The sequence below is a fragment of the Panthera pardus genome, unplaced genomic scaffold (genome assembly GCF_024362965.1).
Source record: "Panthera pardus isolate Hobbes unplaced genomic scaffold, ASM2436296v1 HiC_scaffold_15, whole genome shotgun sequence".
Lineage (NCBI taxonomy): Eukaryota > Metazoa > Chordata > Mammalia > Carnivora > Felidae > Panthera > Panthera pardus.
The window spans coordinates 29,323,924-29,347,266 of record NW_026526710.1 but is presented as its reverse complement, the minus strand read 5'-3'; the positions used below and the strand labels follow the sequence as shown (position 1 = coordinate 29,347,266).

Genomic DNA, 23,343 nt, shown 5'->3' with positions numbered 1-23,343 from the left:
CTTTGTCACGATTGGTTAATGAAATGTTGATACAGTACTTACTATGTGCCAGGTACTGTTTTGAGCACTTTATAAGATCAAATTTCTTTTTTTTTTAAATTTTTTTCAACGTGTATTTATTTTTGAGACAGAGAGAGACAGAGCATGAACAGGGGAGGGGCAGAGAGAGAGGGAGACACAGAATCTGAAACAGGCTGCAGGCTCTGAGCGGTCAGCACAGAGCCCGACGCGGGGCTCGAACTCACGGGCCGTGAGATCGTGACCTGAGCTAAAGTAGGACGCTTAACCGACCGAGCCACCCAGGCGCCCCAAGATCAAATTTCTTAACATGTAGAATGGTTATAGAGCATTCGCCCCATCTGGTAAAATGAGGGGCATAAGACCTGGGGCAGGGGAGGCACAGGTATGTGGGGTGGGGGAGACACAGGCGTGGAGGCTCAGTGGAAGTCGCCTGGATCCATTGACTTTCAGGGGGAACCCATGGAACTGAACCTTCCCAATGCACCCCTAGTGGGGATACAGCATTACTCTGCCTTTAGCCTCCTGGTTTGATCCCCCTCCCTCTCCGGTTAGGGTTGCAGGAACTCCTGGGGGTACGTGACTTCCTCTCTCTGTGCCATCAAAGGAGGAGGACCATGGAGAATTAAATACCTCTGAAATGAAAATGAGTCAGCTGCCATGTTGCCAGGTTACATCACGAACAACAAAACAAGGACCCTGGTTGGGCAGCACAGCCCGTTGAAACTCTGGAACCCACAAGAATGCTGTTTTCTAACCCCCCCCCCCCCCCCCACGGAGAGCCTCTGAGTGCTGTGGCCCGAGACACGTGATAGGTTGCTGTGTGGACCGTGTTCAAATACTAAATGGGTTAGAAAAAGACTCCCCTTTTGTGTGTTTCTACCCCTAAGCCTGGCCAGTATTGCTGTCTCTCCCCATCACTCAGTTCTTGGTTCTGACCCTGACTCTGGTGTCTTCGGACAATGCCTTGAATTTAGTGTTTTCCTGGTAAGTGGACAGTAGTCTCCCCCATGGTCGCCAGCTTTCCCACTTTCTCTGCCCTGCATGTCTCCCACTGGCTCCAGAGGGAACCAGGCCTGGTTTTGCAGGCCTGCCTCTATCCTGACTACTTGGCCTGCCTGTGGCTGCTCTCCAGTGGGGGTAGGACTGCAGATGGTCAAGAAAGAAACCCTGGGTGATGTGATGCTGACACATAAGGTAGGCAGAAAACCATCAGCTCTTAAAAGAGGGCGAAGGAGCAGCGGTAGGAGGGGCACCCAGGGAGGACTCCCAGTCTACACTTCCTGGCTGGTGTGCAATAACTCTCATGGGTGATTTCTAGGAGTCCGCAATTCTGTACACGGGTTGGTCTAGAAAGTCGAAAAACAGTCTTTTCCACCAAAATTGACGAGCTCTGTTGAAACCTTGGGTTGGGAAAATTAATTAGTCTCCGTTCACCTGTTCCAATGCCTAGCACGATGCCCAGCATATGGCAGACACTTGATAAGTATTTGCCACAAAAAATGAACAAAAGCCACTCGATGCCACAGTCTCCTGTAATCGTTATCACGGGCCAGTGACGGCAGCCTTCCAGCCTTGAGGGTCGTGCATTGGGCCTCTGCTGAACTGCAGCTGGAGGCGTTCCCAGTTGGTCGCTCTTTTACCTGCAAGAGTCTCTGAGGAAGGAAATCGTCACGGTTGTAAGGTTCTTCTTCAGACCGTAGCTATACCCGTTTGTTCCAACCACCATTTGCCGACACCAGCTGGGTGTCCTGCCATTCAGTTCACTTCTGACGGTAACCCCCTGGAGTTAGCACAGATCCCGCAAATGAAGGACTCAGTCCCACAGGACTGCCCCCACCAGTCCACTTCCCACACCAGATGCAAACCTTGGTTAAGAAGTTAACCCCACTTCTGCCCAGCAGACTACCAATTTGAAGGTTCCCATGTCCCCTCCACCTCGGTTTTGATAACTCACTAGAACAGAGTTCTCAGTCTGGAGCATGAGACTTAGGATTACAATGTTCCTATAAAGGATACAACTCAGGACCAGGCAAATGGAAGGGAAGAATAGAGCAGGGCATGGGTTGTCACCATCCCAGCACCTCAACGTGTTCACCAACCAACTCAAACCTCTCCGAGCCTGTGTTCGCGACTTTCCCCTGAGGTTTTATTATTTAGTCAGGATTGAATCTGTCTCCAGTTCTCCCCTCCCCAGGGTTGGAGAGCAAGGCTGAGAGTTTCAACCCTCTAATCGTGGGGTTGGATCTTTTGGCAGCCAGCCCCCATCTGAAGCTCCCTAGGGGCCCCTTCCTGTAAGAAACTCAGGTGTGGCATAAGGGGGGGCCTTTGTGAATAACAGAAGACACGCCTGCCACATAGGAAACTTCCTGGTTTCGGGAACTCTGTGCCGAGAAGCAAGAAGAAGGAGCACATACGTATTTCTTTTTATATCACTGTAGAGGAAATATATTTTGACAGACCCAAGAGTGGTTGGTCCTTCTGGTCTCGGTTCATTGTTAGAAGGACTTTCACTGACCCTCCAGCCTCAGAGTAAGAGCCTCTTCTTTAGGATGGGCTATGCCCTTCCCTTGCTTCCACCCTTGACTCCAGTGTATTACAGCGTGAGGATCTTTTGAACCTCACATATTCTTTGTCTATAATGATCGAAAGAATGGCCTCAGGAACATGGGTGCCCATTGGGTGGTTATGTTGCTCAAGGCCTGATGGGAGCAAAGTGGGCAGAGCCAGAGGGTCTTCGATTAGACCCTGCCTCCACCCCTGGTTCACTGTGTCCCTTTGGAAGAATCATTTATTTCATGAGACCATTTCTAAACATGGAAGAATGTGAGGACACACTTTTCTTATCTCTCCATTTCAAGGTCCGGTGTTGTAGACTGTGAGATAATCAGCCCATGTGAGCTTTTACTCTTATGCTCAGGACGGATATTTTGGATTGTGTGTTAAAGCCACTTGCCTTAATCCTGGCAAAAACTATGCTATTCCTCTTTCCCTCACAAAGGGACTCAGGAAAGGGGGGCTAAGGAAGCATTTAACTGTATTTGTAATCTGCTCTCACTTAAGGGGTCTCCAAAGCTTCCTTGCTGGCCAGAATCACCTGTACCCCAGGTAGACATTAGCAAGACATGGCTTGTCTTACCTGAAACCACATTTGGGCAGAGATGAGCCCCACCCTTCTATTTGTGGTTTGATAAAGACTGCCAGAAAGAAATGAAAACTAGGGTAACATGCCAACCTGAAGGCAGAAGAGCCCTTTTCTGGAATGTTTTAAATGTAAAATTCATTGCCATCAAAGAACTCAAGTTTCTTTTTTTTTCCCCCTTCAATCTTAGTGAGCAGCCTGGGGCTTGTATGTTGAAAACAATAGAGAGTATAGATTCAGGAGCGTGGTTTTTCCCAGTGGGTCTTTGGTAAGAAAGATTATGGAAGAACAGATTCCAAAGGACATGACTCAAGAGGCTTTTTTTCTCTGGTTTGGAATCCAAGGGCAGCTGCCTTTACCACGGCTGACTCCTTGGGCCCTTCTCCAGCTGGCACCCGAAAAGCCCTCCTCTCATATGATTTGGGGTCCGCAAAGAATTTAAATGCCAAGGACGATTTCCCCAGTAACTTTATAAGCCAGTTAAAACCATTCAGGAGGCATTTGGAGGAGTGAAGCAACGGGAAAGAGGTGGGAGAGGGATACAGTCTCGTCACCCTGCTCCCAGTTTTGATTTTCTGTCCACGTTTCTTCTTTCCTGTAGCCATCCATCTAGTCCAGCATTGTATTTTCTCTCGGCCACAGCATGAGAGGGGCTTCCAAATTCTTCTCCTCACTCCCCACTGTAGCCTATTTTGTGTACCGTTTTCCCCTAGAATGTGGTGCTGACTCTGTTGCCCTACTGTCCTTCAGTGGCAGCTGGGCATGAGACAGGTGTGGGGTGTCTTCTAGCCCATTTGCTGTGGTTCCTCCTGGCTACCCCCTTCCATCTCAAGACCTCCTGTCCATTGAGACCATTCACTTGCAAATCCATCCAAGGCAGAGCTGGGTGCAGAATTGATTTTTAACAGTATCTGGGGATGAGGTACTCCCCTGCCTTGGGGCCTTTTTCAGGTGGTGGCGTCACAAATTCTTACTCATGTTCTACGCCCTTCTTGGCCGCACTCCACTCATCTTTCCAGATTCCATCGATCGAAATGCATCACTTCCTGTACTTCTGTACATTTCCTGTACTCCTGTACTTCCTGTATTTCTGTACACTTCCGATGATTCTGAAGTGCTTTATTGCATCTTTATTATCCCCATATTGCAGATGTTACCGTGTTGTGGGTTAAGAGTAATTATGGATGTTTGTCTTTGCTCTCAGGTAGGTTCCAGAAGATGGGGATTACTGTTTTCTCTAGCACCTACCAGAGAGACTGGTATATAATAGCTGCTCAATAAATATCTGTTGAATAAATGACTAAACTTCTAGAGAATAGGACTGGTGTCTTTTTAACCTTCAGATCCGCCACAGCATCTTCACGTTAAAAATAGATCAATAAATGTCTTTCTGGATTATTCATTTAAATAGAGTTCACGTCCTTTGCAGGAACAGCCTCTTAAAGGTGAAAGTCCGGTTATGTCATATTGCATTGTAGCTATGACCACATCAATTACCAGACCTTCAAATCATGTCACATATTCTCTCTGATTTGTGAAAGACAATATGCAAAAATTCTACAAAAGCATGTGTGTGTGCAGGACCATGCACACGCATGCACAAAATTTTGAAAATACATAATGAGTCATTTTTATGGGAAAAGAATTGAAATCAGCCCTAACTCTGAAAGCTGGAATATATGCTGCCATCTTCATAACGAGTTTTTCTAATGATCTAGAATTCTTCCCCTCTGTGACCAGGGACAGCATTTTATACATGCACATCTTAACCTCCAGGGATGCCACAGACCAGATTTTAAAATGTTCTCCCCATACTAGGTTTTCAATACTTGCTGAGCAATCGAGTCATCCTGCAGGACAGTAAAGGAGCTGTTTCCACGTGAGCTTTTCGTTGGTCTGTTGGGTTATTTATATTTTACAAATGAGCATTCATTTCTGTCCGGGTGTGACCTCTTTTCCAGGGAAGTTCCCTTGAAGGACGCTAAGGAATATGCCGAATCCATAGGTGCTGTCGTGGTTGAAACAAGTGCAAAAAATGCTATTAATATCGAAGAGCTCTTTCAAGGAATCAGTAAGTACCTGAATTGCATTTTCAGCTTTGCCTGCATTTGCATGCTTCTGGGAGTCAAAGCATAAAATCACAGAGGGCTGCACTCAGGCTTTCCCTCGGTGTGAATTTGTCTGATGCCATGGACATAAAAGTCTGTCTGTACTTGTGAGTCTGGACCTATATGTGCCTCCCGATTCTGAATTTCTATAGCTCTGTGCTTTACCCTGTTGATTCTGTGTTTTATGAATCAAAACAAAGTACCTCTGTTGCAAAATAAGTCATTTTAATTAAACGGTTGAGTATGGGGCACCTGGGTGGCTCCGTCAGTTGCCGTCCAACTTAGGCTCAGGTCGTGATCTCGCGGTTCGTGGGTTCGAGCCCCACATCAGGCTCTCTTCTGTCCGTGCAGAGCCCCCTTCAGGTCTTCTGTCTCCCCGTCTCTCTGCCCCTCCCCTGCCGGTTCTCTCTTCTCTCTCTCTCTGTCTTAAAATAAGTAAACTCAAAAAAGGTTGTGTATGTGGTAGCATTTTATGTTCGTATGTTGAGGGGAAGAGAAATAAAATAAGTAGTGATAAGGTATAGAAAACTAACGTCGTGCATTAAACGGAAGGACTCTAGCAAACAAAATAAACAAAACAAAAAACCCAAAATAAGTTAGTAATTTCTTTTGCCTGGGGGTCATCAACAAAAACTGAGTCTCCATCCCTCAAAACCAGAAATCGGGGACTGGGCAGACAGTCGATTTTGTAAAGGTTTCTCTCATTTCTGATCAGTTAGTGGAGGGTCCGCTCTCTTCTTTGTCTCCTGTTCAGGGTCACATTATAATTCTCTTCCTTTATGCTGGTTCCCCATAAGTAAGCTTTATTTCAGAGCTGTTTCCCAGCTGATGGCCAGATTTCCCCTTCACAGCTTCTTTGGTAAAGATGTCTGCGCTGGGTCCCCTCAGAGAGCTACCTGCTGACAGCTGTCTTGAGAAACTGTCCTGAGATGCCTCCAGAGCATAATCGGGGACTTTGCAGAAGCGTCCATGTTTACTGAGGTGCAGAGGCCCAGGGTCCCCGCCTTATGAAAAGTTGAACCCCTGAACAGTTGGCAGTTGTTCCCAAAGATCTTATCTGGCCCCAGACAATTCCAGAAGGGAGTTCCAGAGGGGAAACTGACGGTTTGATCTCTCTTCTGCCTGAGGTCATAGTTGGCGGTGCTCTCAATGTCCGAGGGGCCTTCATTTCCCAGAACAGATTTGATTTCCTTTTAACTGGTTTTGGTTCCTTACTTTAGGCTCTGAGAACCCACAGCAGGGATTATTGTGTTTGTTTCTCTTGGCTTGATGGGGAATTCACTGGAGATGGGGAACTCTGACCGGGGTTACTTACATGATACGGAAATGCGCAAGAACGCACAGCTAAGGCCTGCACGGCCCAGCCTCACTTGTTCATGGGGGTCCACGTCACCTTCCCTCCTGTCCTCCTTCAGAAGGGTTCGTTCGCCCGCTGTTATTTCACCCTCTCAACAAAATAGCGTCAATCCAAGTGCATTGACCTTAGTGGTTGAACTTGAGGGTGGTAGGCTGTAATTTTATGTTGGAAACCCTGGATCCCCAGACTCCTGCTCCGTCCTGAAAATGGGCCATAGATGGAATGCTCAGCTGTCCTCTGTAGCTGTGGAATGCTGGGCGGCCTCTTAAGAGAGTTTGGCTTGAACTCATTCCATTAACCTCATTTTCCCTCGGATCAAACTCATTCTTTTCTGGCAGCGTCTGGCTTTTCTGGTGTGTTAGGCAAGTTGTGTGACCATTCAGCACTTTGTTTGGATTAAAGGTTTTGCTTAGTGATGCTAGAGAGCTCCTGATGACATTGACCCCCTCCCTTTGTGCAGCTCCTTATATGTTCTAGAGCCCTTCCCCCAGCTTTAGCCCTGGAAGGCAGATGGTGTGGCCAGCAGTGCCCGGTGAAGGAAACACAGTGCTCTGCATACCTGAGAGTCAGCTTAAGGATTCTTCATGAGCTGGGACACTTCCTGAGGCTTACACAGATCATTATTAAAACGAAGAGCGAAATAAGAACCGCAAGGAAGAAAATAAGCCTAAGCCGAAAGTGTTAACATCTCCACTTGAAAGATATTTTTTTGGGCGGTCCAGCCAGTATACACCTGTTCACCCCTAGGACGACTTTATGGCTCAAGGTGATGGGGACTTTGAGTAAGGAATTCCCAAGATCTTGGTGGTCCGCTTCATTTAAGAAAAAGCAAGTGTTTTGCTTAAAGCAGTGGGTAATGATGGCTTCCAATAATTAATTCCTGTATAAGCCGTAGAACAGCTGTATCACTTCGTCTTCCAGGTCAAAGAAACAAGTTCTTGCTTCTGTTTCATTATGCTTTGGTTAACACTGCCTTACAGAGCACCTGGGTTCCTCAGTCAGTTAAGCCTTTGACTCTTGATTGGGTTGTGACCCCAGGGTGGTGAGATCAAGCCCTGCGTTGGGCTCTACGAGGGCTGCGGAACCTGTTTGAGATTCTTTCTCTCTCTCTCTTACTCTCTCTCTCCCCCGTTTGCCCCTCCCCTGCTCGCCCGCTCTCTCAAAAAAGAAAAAAAAAATTGCCTTAGCAAAGAAGCTTCTAGATACTCGGCCCACAGCAAGACCTTGTAGGTAGGTGCTGTAAGCGCTGGGGCGTCTTCACTCCTTCGGGTGAATTTCTTCACAACCGGGTGTTGTAGCCTAATTACAGGTTGACTTGAAATGCAGTACCAAGTACAACTAAATACACTGCGGCCGACTTTGCATTTATGTTTTCTCTCCTGCTCCTACTTGTGTTACATGTGATCCTCCTGTGCTCAAAATAGAATGGGGTATTGCTGACTTGTATGCTCCTCAAAGCAGTGTTCCAGAGACAAACGTGCCTGGGAGAAAGGATACAGTAAAAGTGGTGAGAGTAAAAGCCCTTTAAGAAGGTGTGTTTAAGCAAAATTAATTCGTATCGACTTGGGTGAAGAGACCAACGTTCCTCTTCTGTATTCCCAGGGTGTTCATAAAGCAGAAAGGAGACCACTGAGTTTTCTGAGCAGGAGTTAATGTATTTACTAACAGGAAATTGTTTCACGAAGCATTATCTGTTTTCAAAGGCTAAAGCTACCCTATAAAGGACCCTGTAAAGGTGCTGCCCTGTTTTATTTTGGGGGGGGAGGGGCGGGATGGGCACACGGTCTGTCCCCACACTGTGCTCTGACTGGCATTCCTCCAGGGACCCTCTCCTCGATGACATTTTTGGATCTCCTTTGCCCCACTGCATATGGCTCGTTCCCTTCCATGCATTTCTCCCCAGAGCTGTTTCTGTTCCTTTCTTGAGGTCTCATGCCTTTAATTTGAACATCAGTTTTCCTCTTTGAGTTAAGACATAATTCTTCTTGGCCGAGAAAATTGTGGCACCTTTGAGTGTTCCGGTTGGTGTGTGAAAGCACAAAGAATATTCTTGTTGCCGTTTACTCATTACGGTGTTACAAATGAAAACCCAACTCTTCTGGCCAACTACTCTCTGCCTGACTCTGTAATCCTGAAAGGCAGGGTCCGGAGCTCCGGGCCTTGCTTTGATCCCCTCTTCCATCCACTAGCTGTCTCGGGCCATCAATGCGATGCTTCTCTTCTCCTTCCTGCAAACCTTAATTCCTCGAAGGTCCAGTTCATGTCTTTTTCCTTCACAAAGTCTTCACCTGCCCCAACTCTCGTGGGTGGCTCCCGAGGTTACCTCCGGTTTCCCCCGTCGTTCTGACACTTGAACACTTTTAAGTGGTTAAATTCAGTGAGCGCGTTAAAAGAACATGGTGTGCCCCTCGTGCAAGTTCTCCGCGAGCAGGTCTTGCTGTGTCGTGTTCCCCGTGAAGCTAAGACGCGTAGACAGGATGGTGCCAAATTCGGTTTTTTGAATTTGGATCTTCCTCCCCGCCTCATGATGTTCCCGGAGGTGGTAATTCAGCGTGGTCACCAGATCAAGTGAAACACAGTCAGTCTTCTACGGGAACTTAAGGTTGGATGACACCGGCCGGTTGGAGAGGCCGAGCTATGTCTTCATTCATTTATTCGACAAATAGATCTTGGATTCTTCTGTGGGTCAGGTGCCTTGCCAGACGCCAGGGACACCACAGTCAACAAAACAAACTGGCCGTCAAGTAGGGAGACAGCCTGTCGGCAGAGAGCCAAATGGGTATATGACGACACGTTGTAATAAATGCTTTGAAGCAAAAGAACAAGGATTGCAGGAATAGTGGCAGGTGGGGACTTGAGTTCGGTGGGGGAGATCTTCCCAGGGAAATGATTTGAAGCTGGACCTGGAAAATGGGGAGAGTCCACTTGGGCAAAGAGCTCAGGAGGAGCCTCAAGTCGAGTGAGCACCGTGAGCTGAGTTCCTGAGGCCAGAAGCGGTGGGCTGCATTTAGCAGAAAGGAGGCCGCAGGACGGCAGGTGGCGAGCTCCGGCACCCCCGGGTGGGGAGCGTGGAGACAGAGCCAGGTCCTTGCTCGGGCGTTGCATTGGGAAGAAGGAGGTGATACTCTGGAAGGCTCGAGAGGATTTTAAGGGGGGTGTGGCATACCCAGTACACGCTGAACGATCACCCTTGGGGAGTGGACAGGGGGAGGAAGGTTGGAAATGGCTCCCCGATTAGGGTGCCGCTGCAGTCACGCCGGTGAGAGGAGGCTGGGACCCGGAGGGGCGTGGACGTGAATTTCAAAAATCTTTCAGAAGTGGAGCCAGTAACACCAGGAACAGGCCAGGCTGGGGGGCCGAGGGAGAGAGCCGTGTGCTCCGTGCTCCCTGGGTCCCCGATCCTGGAATGAGGACGGCCAGCCAATGAGCAGGTTCTCTTGGGGCTGCATCTGTTGCGAGCTTGGCCGACTGGATTCTGGAGTGTGAGAAACACAAGTTTTGGTTTGTAGATTTTAATCATTTCAACTCCAATACCATTTTGTTGTTGGTGGTGTTGTTTTTAACTCTCCCTGAGGGCAAAAAGAGGTGGGGCTGCAGGCTCACCAGAAAAAAGTCTGTTTGGGGGTGGGACCTCGGCCAGACAGCTGTGCTTTTGTTCTGGTTAATTTGAATGGACAAGAGAACACAAGGCTTTCTTCTGAAAATCACATCTGGAGACATTGTGGACATCAAACTAGGTTTTTTGTTGGTTGGTTAGCAGATTGAGAACGAGGTGAGAAATATTTTTACAAGTGAATATAATTAGAGGTACAAGCATATTGGTTTGGAGAAATCAGAATAGAGTGTTCATTCGACAGGCAGGAAGTTAAGACTTGTGGGCAGTGATCAGGTTTTGTTCTGTGATCATTCTTTGCACAGAGTGTTAGCTATTTTAAGTGCTCTGGATTTTTGAAATTCTCCAGTAGTTACTTTTTGTTTGGAGCAGGAGAAAGAAATTTAAAAACAAAACAAAGCATTTGCAAATTTCATAGTAGTGTAGCAAGCTGTCCAATGAAGGTAACTTTGGCCATTAAGTCGCAGGAAAGGACAAAGACCTGTATCTCCTGTCTACTTTCTTACATCCAAAAAGTTAATTTAGGGACTGCAATAATAGGGGATGTCTGTGAAATAATGTAGTTTTCAGAATATGGACACACGGGGGTATCAAAAGCCCTGAACATGCGTTATCTTTTATCCTGATGATTCTGAAGCAGACACTGATCAGGGGTGCAAAATGTAGCAGTAATGTCTAACACCTAGCAAGTTCGCATTCTGTCCCATTGTTGAAATTGCTTACATGTATGTTAACTCATCAGTACACCATTTGTCCTGTGGAACAGGCGCTGTTGCCATCCCTGTTTTACACACGCGGACATTAAGGCTTGGAGAGGTCTGTAACCTGCTGTAGGTCACAGAGCTACGAAGCAAGCAGCCGGTGTTAGAAGGCTGACAGGGCCTCCGGAACCATGCCTGCAACTTCTAGTCCGCCTCACTGCTCATTGCCTATAGCAGTTTAGGATAACATTCTTCATAATGGTGAAAAGCAAGAAATGACTTAACCGTCCCAAAGGTGGGAAATCGTTTAAAAAAAAACAACAAACCAACCACGATTCACCAGTATAAATTAGTGATTTAAGATGATGATGTATATCTGTATTCCTGACATGAAAAGATAAATTGCTGAATGTGAAACAGAAGTTACAGACTGGTTTGTATAATATCTTGATTTTATAAAGTCTGAACCATGTAGTGTATATAGTAAGTAAACAATGTATTCTGGGCAACAGGTGGAGGGATACATACGTAGGCTTAAAATGTGAATAGTGGTTGTTTCATGGTGGTGAGATTCCAGGGAACAGGAACAAAAACAAAAATAAAATCAGACTTGGGGCGCCTGGGTGGCTCAGTTGGTTAAGTGGCTGGCTCTTGGTTTCCACTTAGGTCATGATCTCCCAGTTTGTGGGCTCCAGCTCTGTGCTGACAGTGTGGAGCCTGCTTTGCGTTCTCTCTCTCTCTCTCTCTCTCTCTCTCTCTCTCTCTCTTCCCCCCCTCTTCCTGCCCCTCCCTTGCTCATGTGCTCTTCCCCTCTCTCTCTCTCTCTCTCTCTCTCTCTCTCTCTTTTGCTTTTGGGGCACCTGGGTGGCTCAGTTGGTTAAGTAAGTCTGACTTCGGCTCAAGTTGTGATCTCATGATCTCATGGTTGGTGGATTTGAGCCCTGAACTTGGGCTCTGTGCTGACAGCTCAGAGCCTGGAGCCTGCATCGGATTCTGTGTCTCCCTCTCTCTCTGCCTCTCCCCCACTCGTGCTCTGTCGATCTCTCAAAAATAAATAAAAATGTTAAAAAAAATTGTTTTTAAATCAGGCTTTATTTTGGAAAATTTGTTAAATATACATCAGCAAACCAAACGCCATAGTGAACCAACATGCACTCATAACCAAGCTGATTTCATCTCTACCCCCACATTCCCCCTCACTCTCCTCCACCTGAATTATTTTGAAGGAAATTCCAAATTTCACCTGTAAATATTTTCAGAATGTAACTTTTTTTACATAACAATTTCATTATTACATTAGTAATCATAATACCGTTATCATATTAATATTGCCAAATATGGCTCATGTTTGCCCTAAATGGTTTCTTTGTTTGCATTTTACAGTTTGTCTGGATCAGGATGCAAATAAATTTTACACAGAGTGATCGGTTGCTATGTATTTTAAGCCTCTTGCGCAAGAGATTGCCTCTCCATGAGGGAATCATGCAATTTCTTTTTGTCGTTGTTTGTTTGTTTTAAGTTGACTTATTTATTTTTGAGAGCGAGAGAGAGCATGCACGCACGCACACGGGGAGGGGCAGAGAGAAAGAGGGAGACACGGAATCCGGAGCCGGCTCCAGGCTCTGAGCTGTCAGCACAGAGCCCGATGTGGGGCTTGAACTCACAAACTGCGAGATCATGACCTGAGCCTAAGTCACACGCTCAACCAACTGAGCCACCCAGGCACCCCTCTCCTTGTGTTTTCAATGTCCATCTTCTTAATGACTAACAACGTTGAGTGCTTTCTTATGTGCTTATTTGCAATCCTTGTGTCTTCTTTGGAGAAGTGTTGGTTTAAATTTTGCCTGTTTTGTATTGAGTTGTTTGCTTTCTTATTGTTGAGGGTTGTTTTTAATTTTTTTTAGATTTTTTTTTTACATTTACTTATTTTTGAGAGACAGAGAGAGACAGAGCACAAGTGGGGGAGGGGCAGAGAGAGAAGGAGACACAGAATCCAGAGCAGGCTCCAGGCTCCGAGCTGTCAGCACAGAGCCCGACGCGGGGCTCGAACTCACAAGCCGTAAGATCATGACCTGAGCTGAAGTTGGACACTCAACCGACTGAGCCACCCAGGCACCCCTCTTATTGTTGAGTTTTAAAGATTATTTGTATATTTTGGATACATGTTATCAGATATTTGTTTTTTCAAATATCGTCTCTCAGATTGTGGCTTACCTTTTCATTTTCTTGACAATGTCTTTGGAAGAGCAGAAGTTTTTAATTTTGATGAAGTCTGATTTGTTAGATTTTTCCCTTGTGGCTTGTGGTTTTTTTTTTTTTTAAGTTTATTTACTTATTTATTTTGAGATTGAGAGAGCATGCACACAGGGGAAGGGTAGAGAGAGAGAGAGAGAGAGACAGAGAATCCCAAGCACACTCTGCCCCGTCAGCACAGAACCTGATGTGGGGCTCAAACTCACAAACTGTGGGATCACAACCTGAGCCAAAGTCAAGAGTTGGATGTTTAACTGACTGGGCCACCCAGGCACCCCTTGTGGCTTGTGTTTTTGTGTCATGTTTTAAGTGTTAAAATAAAAAATTGAGGGGAAGTATCCTATTCAATGGAATAATCCTTCAATAATAAGAAATGAGCTATCAGGCCGTAGAAAGATGTGCATGAATAAATGCGTCTTACTAAGTGATAAGAAGCCAATCAGAAAAGGCTACATACTATAGGATTCCAACTACGTGACATTCTGGAAAGGGCAAACCTATAGGGACAGTAGAAAGATCAGTGGTCACCACAGGCTCACGGAGGGAAGGCGGGAGGGATGAATAGTGGAGCACAGAGGATTTTTAGGGCAGTGAAACTATTCTGTGTGTCACGGTGAATGCCTACCATTATGCATTTATCAAAACCCAGAGGATGTTGATAAAATGAGCCCTAATGTATCCTGTGGACTTTAGTTCGTAATAATCAATGGTGGTTCGTCACTCATAATAAATGTTCCCCAGTTGTGCAAGTCGTTAAAAGGGGGAAAGTTGAGAATGAAGGGGAGGAGTCTTAGGAGCTTTCTGTACGATATGCTCAACTTTTTCTGTAAACCTAAAACTATTCAATCAATGGAGTCTATTAATTTCAAAAGAAAAATAAAAGGAAAAGATGCCCTTGAATGGTAAGGAAGTCTAATGATTTTCGAGTAACTTAGGCCTCCCCGTTTTGAAGCTATCTGGCATCTTGGTCTAACAGCCAGTGGCGACCTCCCCCTCTTCCCTCTCTGTGAATGTCACCATTCCTTCAGCAACCTAGACATTTATCTTTGCTTTTCTCTTTTTTTTTTTTTTTGTTTTAATGTTTATTTATTTTTTGAGAGAGACAGAGCGGAGGAGGGACAGAGGGAGAGAGACAGAGAGAGAGAGACACAGAATCCAAAGCAGGCTCCAGGCTCTGAGCTGTCATCACAGCTTAACCTACTGAACCACCCAGGGGCCCCTATCTTTGCTTTTCTCTATCCCTCTCGTCACCCTACTTCCAGTCAATTGTCACATCCTCCCAAGTATCTTCCTGCAGTCCCATCCATCCTTGTTTCCTACTTCTCTTTCTAATATTTATTTATTAATCTTTAATCTCTACCCGCAATGTAGGGCTTGAACTCACAACCCTGGGATCGAGAGTCCCACACACCTCCAACTAAGCCAGCCAGGTGCTCCTCTACTTCTCTTAATGTCACCAAGGTCAAGGCTGTCCTTATCTTTGACCTGGACTTCCTGCAAGCCGTTCTGGCGAAACTCACTCTGTGTCTCCTAAGTCATTCTGATCCTATATAGAATGTTAGCTCATTTCTTGGGTCTAGACTCTAACATTCAAGGTCATCTAGTAATTCCAAGATTATCTTCTTTACAGCAGTTAAAGGGCAGTTTTGAACGACTCAAGTGGCATGAGTGTCCCCCCTGTCCCCATTGTAAGGGCAGTGTTCCATAGAGACGCCCCTCTCTAAATGGAGAGGCTTGAAGGCCATTATCAAGGCTAACTACTTTCAAGTCCTATTGGTCAGTTTACTAATCAGGATGATTCCGAAAATCAGGATCAGGAAATGGAAGTTAGAGAGCAATTATGGCAGCATCTCTAACACTCAACAGAAAATGGCCGAGCCAAGTAAATCCTGAACTGCGATGAAAGGGGAGAAGAATGTGAACAGCAGAATTAACCGGGGAGGCCTCCAGGCTTACGCAGGGAATGGCCCGTCCTGCACCCAAGGAGGAAGGACAGCTGTAGCCAAGCACGCTGTTTTATTTTTGTTGTGTGTGAAAGCATTTATGGTCCCCAGTCCAGAGCCATGATCACATTTATAGGCTTGCAATTTGTTTTTTCACGTATCGCATTCCTGAGGAACCGTTTATAAAACCTGTTTTTCCTCTGGGCTGCCAACTTTCAGGAAAACTGAATTTCAAAAAAAAACAAAAAACACAAAAAACACAAAAAACAAAACAAAACAAAGAAACGGCCCTTGAACTTTTCCCAAGCAGAATCTTACACAATCTGAACCTTGTTAAAATAAACACCCTGGCCTGGGATTTCTGCTCAAGGATGACCCATTACGGAGATCGTGTACTCAAAGGACATTTTGTAAGAGTGGAAACCCACAGAGGATGATGCTCAGAGCCTTTTCAGATGTTTGTGTCTCTAATATATTTGTCCTATTCTATGCCCATGTAATTAATACCGATTCAGTTGTGTGATCACCTTGGTACAAAATGCCTTGGCCGTTTTCCAGAGCCATTCCTTTGTCTAAGTGCATTTCACCTTTCAGTAAGTTCCAAATAACTCAGATCACAAGATCGGAGCTCTTGTGTTTTCACAGCACTGTTGGCTTCCTTCTCTTTTTAAGGTGCTTGCCTCGTCGTTATGACTCAGCTTTCCTCAACCTCTGCCCTAAAATGGAAGCATTTCCTTTCTTCTCACTGTTTGAAGCGGGGATGGGTGGCCCCGTCCCAGGTTGTGTTTTGTAGAAGAGCAGGACGGGTCCCGCTCCTAGTACCTGAGCTCTGCTCCCCATGCAGACTCCACCCGAGGGGCACCCAGGCCCCGTTTATTGCCGTTAGTTCCTCCCACATTGGTAGTGGCCATGGAGGGATATGGACAGCAGCTGTCAAGTTACTGTCTCACATTCTTTTTATAGGCGAGGAAAGGAAGTCTTGAAAACACTAACTAGCTTGTCCAAGTTCACGTAACTGCGACACCACCTCTCAGATCTCAGCACTCTTTTTATCAGAGGAGAAAAACGAAGTCTGACTCTGTCTTTGAGAAATACTTTGTTCCAATAAGTGAGATTTTGCATATTCTGAAGATAAATGGGACCCGGTGCCTCTACGAAGCCAGGCTGAACAACTGATTCGAAAACACTGCTAACAGTTTAAAACAAAGGAGTCTGCTTGAGGCGTGATGTGGGTCTCCTGAACCTTGTGGTCTAAACGTTGTCTTGGTTACTGCCCGTGGAGGAGAGAAGTGGGAGGCAGGAAAGAGGGAGAAGGAAGGACAGAGCAAGGCAGATGGGGATGGGTTGCCCGGACATTCATTCCCATTGTGCCTTCCATATGCCCTTTGTCTCTAGATTTTCACTCTACCTTTGTGACTTCAATGTGTATTGTATGCATAAGCTTCTTTTGTATTTGGGGTGCATTTCATAGGAAAAACCTTACGAAAACTTACAGCATGAGGCATGTGGAAAAAGTCAAAGATGAGAGGGCTAGTAGGGTAATTCTACTTTGCTGACTTTAGAGTTAACAACCGAAGAATAACATGAAGTTGATGTTGGCATAGGATGTTGATTCTGATATTGTCAAAAATAGTAATCAGTGAACGGTACTTGTCTTAGTTAACTAGGGCAACGGCTTCCACCAATCAGAGTTATAATCTTGGCCCCAAGTGTTCCAGATGCAAAAGCAAAAGCCCCTGTTGCAGCACCGAACACATCCAGGAGGCACCTGAAATCTTACACATTTAAATAATGATATAACTGGGCACCATCATTCCTCCCAAACACAGCGCTTCCTCTTGGGGAGGAAGTAACGCTTGATTGGCAAGATCTGACCTAAACAAATCAGGCTATGGGTAGTCGTTGGGAACTTTCCCGTCTATCGCTTAAGATTGACAAACTAGAAGGAGCATTTTGTTTACTTCCTTTTAATTATGACTAATTAAAAAAACAAAAAAACAAAAAAACACCACAGCATGTCCAAAGGAGAAGAGTACATACTGACATTCTCAGTTGCTTCTGGATCAGGACTGAGCTGTTTGGAGACCGGTGTGCAATAGCTCTGCATAGTTTGGTCGGCTGTCCGGGAACTGACTGGAGTAGTAGCTTCAGAAGTTATTGGAATCTTCTCATCCGCTTCATAGTGAGATGAAGAGTTCTACCATTGATTTCGGATTTGGGCCAACTGCCAATGACCTTAACCTCTCTGCTTGGGCTTTGATGAGTGGCCATATCACCCGATCTGCGCAATACATCAATATCTTTGTCATCGACTCTGCCTCTTCCAGGCAATTTGACTCTTTATAGTCCGCAGGTAACATCCACTGGCACTGAAGGACTTTGTCTTTGGAACTGATTTCCCTTCCATTTCTAATCCCTGATTATTTAGTGAACTGATATACTGATGAGCTCATCTGAACAACCTTTACTTTTTATGGGGCATAGGAATGTAGCACAGAGGGCTAACGCGGGGCAGTTAGAAGGACACAGGCTTCGGGACCCATCAGAAAATCAAGATGTAGGTTATAATTAAAGAGCCACACGTGCCACTTACTGTGGATGTGCCTTTCAGCATGTAACCTGAGATGTCTGAGGCTTGGTAAAACAATGAGACTAACAGCCATCACGCCGACCTCCCGGGATTAAGTGAAGACAGTGTCTGCGAACATCTTTGCAAACCGCGAGGTTCTAAACAAATATTATTTCCAGATCCCGTCACCTTTTGTAAAGGCCGCTTTATTGACCTAAAACTCACATACTATACATTTCATCAGTTCGAAGTGTACAATTCAGTAGTTTTTAGCATATTCACAGAGATGTTCATCTAAGAACACAGTCAGTTTTGGAACATCTTTATCATCTCGGGAGGCCTGAGTGGCTCAGTCCGTTAAGCGGCTGACTTATGCTCAGGTCAGGATCTCACGGTTTGGTTCTTGATTTCGAGCCCTGCGTTGGGCTGTCCATTGTCAGGGTGGAGCCCTACTTCAGATCCTCTGTCCCTGCCCCCCCCCCCCCCGCCCCTCCTCCACTCACGTGTGAGCTTGCGCACTCTCTCTCTCAAAAATAATTAAACATTAAAAAAAGAGAATATCTTTATCATCCCAAAAAGAAACCACATACCCTTTAGCTACCACCTCCCCAACCTCCACCATCGCCTTTTTAATCTTTACATTGTGTTTCTTTGCAGAGACTCTAGGACACTTCTTAAAATTACATTAAGTAAGAATAAGATTATTTGCACACGGCAGGATGCAGGATGGGGAGCTAGGTGTTAACAGATGATATTATTAGGAAGATTACAATTCCCAGTCGGGTTCTACTTGAAGAAGCAGAAAAGATGAGCCCTCACAGTTACTGTGGAAGCCTTGCTGCCATATAGGAGCTCATTCTGCTAGGACAGACCCGTGGGAGGGCTGGAGAGGAAGCAGTGGGCCCTTGCTGGTGTGGAGAAGGTGGCTGGGAGCTTTGCCCCTTCCTCTGGAGCACGGGGTTCCAGATCCAGGGAAATCCACATTCCCAGGAGGCTGCTTTTACTTTTCCTCAACTTCCTAAACAGGAGTCCAACTTCATGCAGCAGAACAAGGAGGGAGGGAGGGAAAAGAGCCTGGACCCCTCTACTCCCTGTACAACCCAAACATTAAGGGGAGGTGTTGAAGCAGGGTCACAATGCGTATGTGGTGCCGACTAGAGTGAAGAAACTCAACCCTGGCCTCCTCTTTGTTCCAGGTCGCCAGATCCCACCCTTGGACCCCCATGAAAATGGAAACAATGGAGCCATCAAACTTGTGAAGCCAGCCACGCAAGCCAGCCGGCGGTGCTGCTGACCCGTGGGCCATGGTCCACAGTACTTGAAGAAGCCAGAGCCGACCTCCCATTCTCGGCAGCTTGGCACCCCACATAGGGAGAAGTGGGATGCTGGCTTGGCATCCTAGAAGACCTGCAGTGGTGGGGCAGGAACTGTCCCTGGGAAAGGCTTCTAGAAAAATCCGCCACACTGCCACAAAATGGCCTTTGGTGCATGAAATGCAAATGGGAGGGAACAGGTGTTAGGTCACGAGTACAACTGATTTTTTGTTGTTGTTGTTAAAAACCTTCAAATATTCTTAAATTTGTACAGCAGCCACATCGGCTTAATATGTGTGAGAGTCCAAAGTGGTGATCCATTCTGATTTCCTGTGCTCCCCAGCCCCATTTCATTAAGTTCTTCAGTGCCACTGCCTCTGTTACCTGACCAGCCTTCACTGAAAGGTTCATTTAATTTAATTTAATTTAATTTAATTTACCTTTCAATGGAGTGTAATTGGCCCATCACTCAAGCTACAGACTTGAGCCATGATGAAAGTGAAGAAAGATGCATTAGAAACTGTTGTCTACATCTCTTTTACTTGGTGCCCGTTTTCCTTCAGTCATATATAAACACACCAAATCTGACTAAGATATCGCATGCAATTTTGGGAGTGGGAGGCCTAGTTTGAAAGAATCATTTAAGTAGTTACCGCGTAAGCGGTGACAGATGTAGGATATAAATATTTTTCCAGAGACTGTCTGGTATGATCGTCTCCACAGTAATAAACGCCTACCCTCTTAGGGAAGGTTAATGCACAGACTATGATTTTACTAAGACAGTATGTCATGGCATCATCTAGGGGGCAAATTAACCAGGGGATGTTCGAGTCTAGATCTTAGGGCACACTCCTAATAATATCAACTAATAGGTTACAGGAAAGCCAGCCAGAGGGAGCACCAGCACCTTAAGATTCTAGACCCCCAACATTACAAAATTGGAGAAAGCGTTCTAGAAGATGCCAGGCTTGGGCAGGTGGGCGCTAGGGCTACCCGGAGGTCCAACCCTGGAATGCTAATTAGCTGACAGTAGGCTTTCATAAAACCTTCCCTTCTAGATGCCCTGTCTGCTCAATTAGCTAAAGATGCCTGAATCCGATGGAAGGAAAGGGAGAGAAGGCATGGAAAGGAAGAAAAGCTATTTCCATTGGAAATCCAAATCTTATTACCATTCTGACGTCCATCAATATCTGGGATCAAGAAGCCCTTGGCTTCCTATTAGGGCTTATATTGGAAGGAAATTCTTAAAGGATGTTTGGATCCATGCCTTGCGTGGGGGTAATCAGGCAGCCTGGTAACAGGGCTGGCTGGTTCCCTTTTTTGCTAGGAACATTCAAGACCCAGCAAACTTTAGTAGAAAACCTATAATGTAAAAGCCAGGAGAGAGATTGTGAGCTGACAGAAGACCTCAAACTCCCAGTAACCCAGTGCGAGCTGCTGCTTCCGAGTCCTGTCATGGCTGTGCCCACCCTGCTCTAGACAGGTTAGAGGTGCTGAGATCACCGCCAACAAAAAGCGAGAGTCTCTGAGAGACCGCGGCCAAGCTGCCACTAATTTATGAGGACTGCAATCAAGAAAACAGGCGGAAATCGCAGATTGAGGTGTTCTGTTTTGTTTTTAACTCAAGAATATGCTGTCAGTCAGATACTGTCAACTGTCACACCCCGATGGCAAAGAGTAGCGTGACCATCTTAGGATGTGCAGGCTGGAGAAACTTACTTTTGGTTCAAGAGGGCCTCTTAGCTCTCCCAGACAGGCACCTCAAAAACTGCTAGCAAGTGGCACTGGGATGTCTCAGCAGGGCCCCTGCTGGGCTTTTTAGAGTTTTCTCCACATCGTCAACTCTGCTTGCAAGCCGAGTGACTGTTGCGCCCCTTTTGAAAGTTAAACAACTGGGGCTGCAGATTGAACGACCCCTTTCCAGGTGGCACGCGGGCTTGTCATGGAGCCTTTCCTCATCCAGCGGTCCCTGAGAACCTGGGTCTGTCTCTAGACAGCTGTTCCGGTGGCCCAGCTAAGGTGCTAACACCTCCCAGTGGGGTTCACAGCCTTGGCCTGGGCCTTCGGTGGTTGCAGCTTGCATGAAAGTAGCTGATGTTAATCACATGCAGCGAGCGAGCAACCCACGTATGAGCCCAGGGTTTTCTTCCAGAAGCCCATCGAGGGTGTGAACCACTCCTTTACCTTTCTGTACCGCCTTAACTATTCAGGCCAGTCAGATGGCAATAGATACATAATCAGTACTCTGAGCAGTTGGTGAAGAGAGTACACGGCACTCGGGCACAAGCATTCATGCAAACACGGAGTCTTCCCTGAAGACAGACGCTCGCGCTTTGTCCACAACGAAGCTTTCTGACTTTCTTTCTTTGGCCTCGCGATCACGTTCTGGCTGTTCTGATAGTTGAATTATAACCACGTGATGTTACGTAAAGGCCCAAAACGTCAAGAAGTTTCACGTGATGGAAACCCTTCACATAATTTTCCAAACTTTGCTTTTCTCCTTCCGTTTTCTTTCCTTTCACGGGCGTGTATATGTGTAAATATGATTTCGTATTTGTTACCACCGACACGTAATCCATTTCACCGGCTGGGCCTGGCTCGTGCCTATGTGTTGTACCGTGTAGGCACGGGTTCTCACGGGGGTTATTTCCCCGTGGGATCCCCCACGATGGCGCTGGAGTCATGCAAACGTTTTATGTAGGTACATAACTGACTTGCCATTTTACAGTTGAAATGGTACATCAGGGTGCCGAATAGGACGTTACCTTGCAGACGAGAGAGGGTTGAAGGCCTAAAACTAACTTCTAGCCAACGAAAGGGCTGTGCCCCCAATGAGCCCTGAATTCATTTTCTGAGGGAGGTTTGGATGACAGAAATCCTTCCTTTCAGATCAAGGAGTGTGGCATACGGTGGCTGAAGCTGAGCCCCTCTGGCGGGACGCCACCTTGCTCTGCAGTGCTCACAGCGGGCTGAATTACAAGCCAGCTTGTAAACGAAAGGGCTCTGAGCTGTATTCAGACCCATTTGGTGTCTAGGGCGCTCTTTCAACCGCCATTGTTGAAAGCAGACCCAGTGATCCAGTGTCAGTGCTCTGCCGTGTAAACCGTTCCTTTTTCTCGTGTTTTTATAAAGGGCTTCTGTCTGGGCTGGACCCAGTTCTCACATATAGAAGACACTGCGGCAGACGATTAGGGTCTCTCCACCTTGTATTCTATAGTAAGCCATTGCCCTCAACATCGCCCAACTGTATCTGTTATTTTGAGTTTAACAAACACTGATTCATACTAATAAATATTGTAAGTTTTACCAGCTCTGTCTTTGTCTTCTAATGCCCAGCAGGGTAGTTTTCTTTAAACCACAGTCACCTCGGAATAGAGAAAGGTGATTCCCCAGAGACATTTGCATGCCTGTACACACGAGGACATGTAGAAGGATGTTGGCTGGCGCTGTTTGCAACAGCAAAGTGTCTTCCCCTAAGGAAATCAGTAATAAAATGTGGCACAGTCACATGATGAAAACTACAGGGTAATGAAAATGAATGCAAGATCTCTCACACATCAAAATGTATCTCAAAGCAGGATTGTGGAAGGGCACCTGGGTGGCTCAGTCGGTTAAGCATCTGACTTCGGCTCAGGTCGTGATCTCACGGGTCGTGAGTTCGAGCCCCATGTCGGGTTCTATGCTGACAGCCTGCTTCGGATTCTGTGTCTCCCTCTCTGTCTGCCCTTCCCCCACTCACAAACATGTCTGTCTCTCAAAAATAAAATAGAAACATTAAAAAAAATTTAAAAAAACCCAGGATGTGGAGTGTGGGGCTACGTACTGCACACTCCCAAGGGAACCACTCTCACCGTGGCCTGTGTGAAAGACCTTCAGGAGCTATGCAGTGCACAGCCTGAGCAACAGAGCTGTGGCCTGAATGAGTCAATAAAGCAAGCTGAAAAAGTACAAAAGCATCTAAATTGACACAAAAACAATAATGTATGTTGTTTGTGAATGTGTGTGTGTGTGTGTAAAGGAGGCATTAGAAGGAAAAACACCGATTTCTCTATCATGCTTACCTCTGGGGAGGCAGGCAAGCAAACAATCAGGGAAGGGAACGAAGGGCAATAAACTAGCAGTAATTTTTATCTGTTTCATGATAGAAAACTGTGAAGCCAATATGACAAAATGATAGCGTCTGGTAATTTCAAGGTATGTGCTTTATTAGTGCATTTTGCCGTGTTAATTTTTTTCAAAGAGAAAGGCTATGGAGACAAGAAGCAAAGAAGGATTAGGTTGACTTTGTAAATAGGCTGGAAAGAATTCCTAAGTGTCATTGCCAAC

At 46.1% G+C, this 23,343-nt stretch overlaps 1 protein-coding gene across 1 annotated transcript in view; it reads left to right on the top strand.

The window, feature by feature from the left end:
• The window catches only part of RAB31 (RAB31, member RAS oncogene family), a 129,809-nt gene extending 107,483 nt beyond the window's left edge, over positions 1-22,326 (top strand). The window contains exons 6-7 of the mRNA XM_019418481.2: positions 5,122-5,231; positions 18,901-22,326. Coding sequence (XP_019274026.1) covers positions 5,122-5,231; positions 18,901-18,998 — 208 coding nt within the window. The 3' untranslated portion in view covers positions 18,999-22,326. The remainder of the gene's footprint in view (positions 1-5,121; positions 5,232-18,900) is intronic.
• The last annotated feature ends 1,017 nt before the right edge of the window (positions 22,327-23,343 follow it).